The following is a 7,504-nucleotide window of genomic DNA, read 5'->3' as shown; positions in this document are numbered from 1 at the left end:
CACCAGGATCCATCTACAGGATGCACGGCCAAAGCTTTGGTGATGCGCGTGTCTTAGGACGATGGCGGCAGTCAGTCAGACTTCTTTTTTTTTTTTCGGTTGTTAAAACCAGGAAGGATGTTTTCCCAGGGGGAGGATGCTGAACCACTGCCGCCAGAGGAGACCCCGCCGGCCGCGACCCCCAGCACGCCGCCCCACCCTCCCTGCTCCGTCCCGCCTCCACCCGCCCCCCGCCGCTCCGCCTCCCCGAGCCAGCAACTTCCCCGTCGCCGAGGCGGGCGCGGAGCCCCCCATCAGCCCGGATGGGAGGAGGAGGAGGAAGAGGAGGGAGGCGGCGAGGACGGTGCCCAGGGGGATGCGGCGGAGCGGGCCGGCGGGAGGCGTAGAGCCGGGTCGAGAGGGAGCGCCGAGCCCTTGTCGCCGCCGCTGCCACCGGCGGGGCTCGGCCGCCGCCTCCAGCTCCGGGCGGCGGCGCTGCTGAGCCCGCGGTGCCTCCGCGCCGCCTCCCAGCTCCTCGCCCAGCGCCCCGGCCGCGCAGCGCCAGGCCCCGGCCGGCCCTCCCCCATCGCCTCCCCGGGCGGCGGCGGCGGCGGCGGGAGGCAGGAGGGGCGCGATGGCGTCCTACGTGGATAACAGCTTCCGCCAGGCGGTGATGAAGAACCCGGCGGAGCGCAGCCCCCAGGTAGGCGCCCCTTCCCCGCAGACCCCGCGGACCCGCGCTCGGGGCGGTGGTGGCGGGGCCGCTCCGCCCGCCCCGCGCAGCCCCGACCGGGCAGCCCGGGAGCGCCACGGCCGCGCTCCCCCGGGAGCTCAGCGGCTCCCGAGAGGGGTGGTTCCCCCCCCGCCAGCCCCGCTGAGCTCCCCAGCGCTGAATTCCCGGCCGGCAGCTCATGGGAAGGGAAGACGCGCGTTAACGCGACAACTTTCCTTCTACTCACTGATTTTGGGGGAAGAAGAGGGATAAACGCCAGCTGGGTTTGTTTTGAAGGTTGCTTCCGGTAAAAAGAAAAATGCACTTAGAGTATAATTTTTCGTTTGGCTTTTTCTTTTCGAGTGTGTTTTGTTATTGCCCCGGAGTACGCTGTGGCTCCGGATTTGAATTCAATCCCTACTTTTACATAGCTGGCTAGAGCTGGCAGCGCTGTTTCATAATGTAAGGGCTGAGGTCAGTGGTATTCTTGGCAAGTCCTTGCTCTCCAAAGTAGGGTGAAATCCTTACACAATGGCACCAGGCAGGAATTTTTTAGATACCTGCGCCGGGCTCCTGGAGCCCTCTTTGTCAGAGGAGCGTGTGAGTTTAAGCTGTTTGTAAGCGTAGTTGCACTTAGAGAGGCTGAGAAAGGTTAAGCTGGGGACCGGCGTGCGTACAGAAACATTTTGACTTAACATGACCTGAAAAACAAGTAAACTGAATGAGTTCCTTCTGCTCCCGAACGCTTGCTGCAGTGGCTGTTGCTGCCAACTGTCTAAAGACTAATAAGCTTTACACTGATCCCCACATCAAGCTGCGGTTCAATAGCTAATGATACAAGGAGTTACTTTGCTTGGAGTTGTAATGCCATCTGTCCTATTTTCTAAAGGCTTGTCCTGCTCTCTGAGCAGTCCCTGTTTTCGGGTTTTGGGGAAGAAATGTTACTGATTGTTTTGGCAGGCGTCTCACTGGCTGGGGATGATTTCAAATTGGGGTCAAAGAGAAAACCTTGACTTTCGGTCACCACCCATAAGTCATTCCTCCTACTATAGATACGTCATTGTGGTAATGTTATTTTTATCCTCATGCTCGTGGAATATGTGTGAGAAAATAAAACTTCTCATGGAAAAACATACTGACTGCATAGGCATCGTATGTAGCGTGTCCTTGGCAAATCTTTTTTTTTAATTCTATTTTACAGGAAAAAAGAAAGCTGCTTCTGGAACTTGTTTTTGTGGTGCTAAAGTTGTTTCTCTGTCCTTGTTTGACCTTTCCAAAAATGTCTGTTTGCCTTCTGTGCTGGACCCAGCCCTTCAGTGTGTTGTGAAAGCTGAAGGAGGCCAAGTGTGCTCTCCTGGGGAAGACAGTCTCCGCAAACTTGTAGCGAGGTCACTTGTGTTGGTAGAGGTGTAAATTCCAGCTGGTGGAGCCTACCTGCAGTGTCCAGCCTCAGGAGATGGTTATCAAAGGATGATTGGGTGTTCAGGAGTAGTGAGGCTGGCAGATGCTCACAAACCAGTTGATCAGGTTGTGGGGCCACCAGCCTGGGCTTGGGGGACAATGCTTTCCCTGTGGCGTGGTCTGTGCCATGTGAACTGTTAAACTTTCTCGTGCCCTTGCCAGTTGGCCTTGCTGTCTAGAAGGGATAATAAACAAACAAAAAAGGCAGAAAGTAAGAAATGACGCAGTGAAGAATGCAGCCTGAATGAAGGGATAAAGCCTATGTGAAGGGCACAGGGCAGAGAGCTAAATCGGGAACACCAGGGCTGTGTTAATGCTGTAAAACTTCCCGAATCAGCAGACTGGCAGTCTGCTGTGGCAATCACGGCAGGAAAAGAAGCCCACCCTTAAATCCATGAAACTGACACTGGCCCAAAATAATCCACAAATAATACCAAATTTGTGGGAAACATTATGTGTTTTTAGCACTGGAAATAGTTGAAACTGGTAGTCAGGTGTGCCTTCCTGTTGCTGCTGGGGAGAGCAGGACTTGCAGCAGAAAACTTGGTTGATGTTTTTGTGAATAACTCATGTTGAATTGTGTACGTTAAAGAGCTTTCTGATGTTGGTTCTCTATTCTGGAAGTTTGATTATATTTTACAATAGTATTGGAATTTGAAAGAAATATGCTTATGCATATCATCTTTCATTGTTAAGTAAATGGAAAAAAAAAAAATAGAAAGGTACCGAGACCTTGCTTCTCCTTCCTCCCTTAAAGTAACTTTTTATTGTCTCTTTACTTGTATTTTCCTGTCCTTGCAATGCTATCTCATAAAGATAGTTATTTAATTTTGGCTTTTGGGAAGTCATGAAGTTTCTTTAAAGTTGAGAGAGAGTTGGAAAGAAAAAATATATCATATTCATGTCAGTACAGGAAATAGCAAGAGAAGTATGTTAGTAGCATATTTGCTGCTTACTTGCATTAACAAACACTTTGGGGCTCAGCTTTTCCCAAATCATGATGAAGTAAATATCTGTTTGACATTACTATTCACCCTGGATTGTCAGGGTGCAAATTTGGCACAATGCCCTCACTGCAGGCTCAGAGGAAAGGAGTGACAGTATGATAGCCACTGTGTATGGCTTTGAGAACTACTAAGTCTGATACACATTGTTGGAAAAAGCAAACTTAACTTGGTATGAACTTCTGTAGTGCAAAAATCTCTTGGTAATTTTGGACTGGTCTGATTTTTTTTTTTTTTTGAAATAGGTAAACAGTGTATTCTGCAATTGCTTTGGTAAATTCTTAACTTTGTATCTCTTTTACAGAGTTTTCCTGAATTTTGTGAATTACAACTCAATATTCTGTTGGCTAAAGAAACTAATAAATAATAAAAAAAAGAATATGTGTATGACCTGCTCTTTAACATGCCTGTTGTGTAACAGAGCTCTCCTCTTTAATTGCTGTATTAAACTATTCATTTTGTCTTTGAAGATGTGAACTAGGAAGTTAATTTAACTACTTTGGGGAATCTAACTTTTAAATGTTCATAAATTACAAATGGTTTTCTGCCCTTAAGCTGTGAGTAATAGCAATCTAATTTTTTTTCTCCAAATGTTGTCTTACGTGGACTGTTATAGCTTTAAGTCTTTTCAAAACAAATTCTTATTGGCATCATAGGCCAGCTTAGTAAGCATGCAGTTTTATACTGGTGTAACTTAATCTGAAAAAGTAGGGCTGCTTTTGTTTTCAAACAAGAGAAACCGAACCCTAATCTTTCTTTATCCTAACAACTACCTATCCATACCATTTGCATGGCATGGTGTGTGAACAGCTAGTTACTTCAGAAACTCTGCATACTAGTTCACTGTTTTTATGCCATGTAGTGACGTCTGCAGGAAGAAAATTTTTTAATGTGTGCCTTCATATATGTTCGATGCCTAAGGTTTTCCTCTGGAAACTGCCGGCGTGGTACATTGAGGCAATTCAGTGCAGCAGTAATGAGTAGCAGAGATATAACAGCATCAGACCACATCTTGAGGGCAGACGGGAGAACTGTACAGTAGCCCTTAGTTTGATACTAGTGCGTCATTTAATGTCAGAAGACATCTAAACAGGATGCTGTTGTTATGCAGATACTCCCTTCTTGAACACTTGAGAGGAACAATGGTTTAATTATAGGATGTACCTATGCGTTTTCCAAATAAACTTTCAGCTTGTTCCCCAGTTGTGTTATTTTTATACTTGTAACCAGTGATAGCATGATTGTGTGCAATCTTCAGATAAGCCAGAAATGAACATTTCCTTCTTGCTATAGTGATCTCTTAGCAAATAAATACAAGGCCGTGTAGTTTAATGGGATCATAGAAAATAAGCGTTTTACGTGTGAGTCTAGCGAAAGAATTTAGTCTTTAAATTCAGGCTGATCATGGTCTTTATACCAAATACACCAGAATACTAAACCGATCTTTTTCAGAAGAGCTTGTTTGGGATTTCTTTCTTTTGGAAAACAAAAATATTTTGGAGCTTGAGCATTACTTTCAGATTTTCTTCACTGTCAGCGTGCTAGCATGTTACCATCTTTTTGAGGCTAGCATTTAAAGAGGAGGGTAACCCCTGTTATCATGCTGCTAACAGCAGTATAATGCTGAGAGCTGGTTCTTGGAAGCCATGAAGAGCGAAGGACTGTGACAACTGATGCCTGGTATTTGGCTGCATTGCATTGTTATAATGTCTTTCCATAATGCATCTCAGGGCTTTGTAATGTGGTTATTCAGGGGTAGCCTTAGCTTGCAAGGCTGGACATTCTGTTTCTTTGAGGGGAGCCCATTTGACCGACAGAATTAGATTTCTGACTGCGCTTCCCGTGGTAATGTTCAGGCTTTCTGCTGTCTTCAGTGACTAGTTCTGAAGTGGGGGCATGAGCCTGTTACATTTTGTGTTAACGTTGGAAGCAATGTTAGTAATACAGCTTAATGAAGAAATGTTGCTAGTTCTTGGTCCGGGCTTCTCTCTTGCTTGGCAGTCAGTGGGCTTGAAGTAAAATTGCCATCATAAAGTCATCTGTAAGGGTAGTTGATCTGACCAAAAAAAACACCAACCCTTTAGATGCTGCAGGGTTTTGGAAACTTGTTCAAAATAGCTAACATCCCCTGAATGTGTCTGATGAACTTTAAGTGATGTCTCTTGGGGTGTAAGTAGGGCAGGAGGATACTTGTGTCTGAAAAAGAAGTTATAACAGACACAAGTATCTAGAGACCTTTATCCATAGGGGTTTTTCTTGTTGTGTTTCAGCACTAAACTGGGTACATAAAATTCAGAGTAACTACTGGGAAAAAGTGATACCTTTCCCTGACAAAGCAAATATTGTATTTGTTTCATACAGAAATAATATCACAGAATGTATTTTTGAAATAAGTGTACTTTTTTCCCTCTTAATGTTTTTTCTCAAGCTAGTATTGCTATGCAGCATAATTTCACGTGCAACAGACTTGATTGTGTGAATATATCTTTTTGTGGCTGATAACGAAAACTGAAACCCTTTGCGTAGCTCAGATTTTCTTGTGACCTCTCTAATCTCAATCTGTTAAAATCCTGGAATGTTTGATTCTGAACTTCCACTGTCAGTTTTCATTTCCTTCCCAAAAGTAAGGATATGTGCTGCAATGGACTGCTCAGTATCCTGTTTGTTTTGAAAGAAACTATGTTTATTTCCCAGTCTTTCTGATGGGAGGTGTGTGTGTGCATTTTCCCATAGCTATTCATATCTTTGTTGCCGAGAGCTTTGAGAAGGGCAAGAGTATTGAATTTTTAATTTCTTTTGCAACAGTTCTTCCCTGTCATAGGGCTAGTACTTTCTGCATTTGTAGATTCTGTAGTGCTGTATCTTTTGCCAACACATGCAAAGACCTTGGTATGATTAGGAAGCCTTCACCTATAGCATAGAAATAGCCAATTTGAAGTCTTATCCTAAACATTTGTCTGCTTTCTCATTACATCATAAGATTGCAGCTCAGTTAGTTGTACATATCTCAGCAAGTTTGAAACTTGGAAAGTGAGCATTTGACTGTAGCACCGATAAGCTCTGTGTAATTTCCTACTTGATTAATTATCTGCTTCATAGTTTGCTTATGATTTCTGCCCTACCGTGGCTGCAGAAGTGTTTGCACTGGGTTTGGGCTGGGTATGTTCCCGTGAGCATGTTTTTGACAGCCTTTGTGGACAGAGTCACCTTCCTGCACTTAAAAATCGGGAGGCTTTCGTTTCCTAGGGAAGTTACTGAAGTGAGCAGTGCTGGGCCCAAAGCCCGGGGATCTTCTACTCAGCCCAGGCTTTTTTTGTCCACTTGCCTCTTACTGTGCTATTCAGATATAAGAGCACATGTCTGTACCCTCTGTTATGCCAAAAGGCCAGTTCCCTCCCACCCATCCTCACCCACCCCTCTGGTGAGTCGGGCCCAGTGGTGCTGTTGGGGAGCCTATGGTGGAGGATGATTATTGTAAAGCAATACTGATTGGCATGGATAGGCTTGCTTTTCTGCCAAAAGTGTAATAAGCAAAATCATCTATTGAACTTCTAAACCCAAAAAGACTAATACATCTTTCTTGGGTGTAAAAGTGTAGGTCAGCAAAGATAAAGAACACAAAAGCATTTTCCCCAAATCGTGTTTTTCTTTAGTAGGAGGATAGAGTATTCTGTGGGTTATCAGGTTATTCACAAAGAACCATTAAGAAAAAAAAAGATAATTTAAATGTAGTCTCCAAAGATGATTAATTTATTTTATGCTTATTACAATAGAACTTAGCTAAGGTTTTTTTAAGAAGTTATTGTTTCTTGAACTCCATTGTTTTAAAAAAATCTGTATGTTTAAAAGTTTTTAAAGGTCTATGCTTATGCAAATTACTAGTAGCTACTAATTAATTCTGTTGAATAACTGATGTGATTTTAATAATTTTTTACATTGGAATGTTGCTACTTAATCTGTTAGCATGTTTCAAGAATAACTGAACAGTCATTGTAAGAACTTCGACTTCCTCGTTGAGGGTTTTTTGTATCCTCATGAGAAAATGTATTTTGGCTTGTGTTTTGGGAACTTTCCCACAGTAGGAGATCTAATTTTTGTGAGGTATTGTTTGGGGATTCAAAAGGAGCGCTGGCAGAAAGATAGCTCCACAAAGATGCTTTGTGGAGGGCAGCTGAGCCTGCATGCCTTGTTTGCTGCAGCCAGTGTTGCAGATTTAATTTGCTGGATATATTTTGCGTGAAGGAGTGTATTTGAATAAGTCTCAAAATGGAAGTGGTTCTCTGCTTCTCTTTTCCTGAAGCTGATGAAGTTAACCACTCTTCTTGAAAAGGGAGAGAGAAGAGCCCTA

The 7,504-nt window shown here is 44.0% G+C and overlaps 1 protein-coding gene across 4 annotated transcripts in view; it reads left to right on the top strand.

The window, feature by feature from the left end:
- The first annotated feature begins 301 nt into the window (after positions 1-301).
- The window catches only part of RAPGEF2 (Rap guanine nucleotide exchange factor 2), a 180,387-nt gene continuing 173,184 nt past the window's right edge, over positions 302-7,504 (top strand). For all 4 annotated transcript variants that reach the window (XM_027635506.1, XM_027635504.1, XM_027635505.1 and 1 more), the window contains exon 1: positions 302-682. In XM_027635506.1, the coding sequence (XP_027491307.1) occupies positions 614-682 (69 nt within the window). In that variant the 5' untranslated portion in view covers positions 302-613. The remainder of the gene's footprint in view (positions 683-7,504) is intronic.

This window comes from Corapipo altera, unplaced genomic scaffold (assembly GCF_003945725.1).
Source record: "Corapipo altera isolate COAL_440 unplaced genomic scaffold, ASM394572v1 22b, whole genome shotgun sequence".
In the NCBI taxonomy this organism is placed as follows: Eukaryota; Metazoa; Chordata; class Aves; order Passeriformes; family Pipridae; genus Corapipo; species Corapipo altera.
This window is presented reverse-complemented; position numbering and strand designations above follow the sequence as displayed.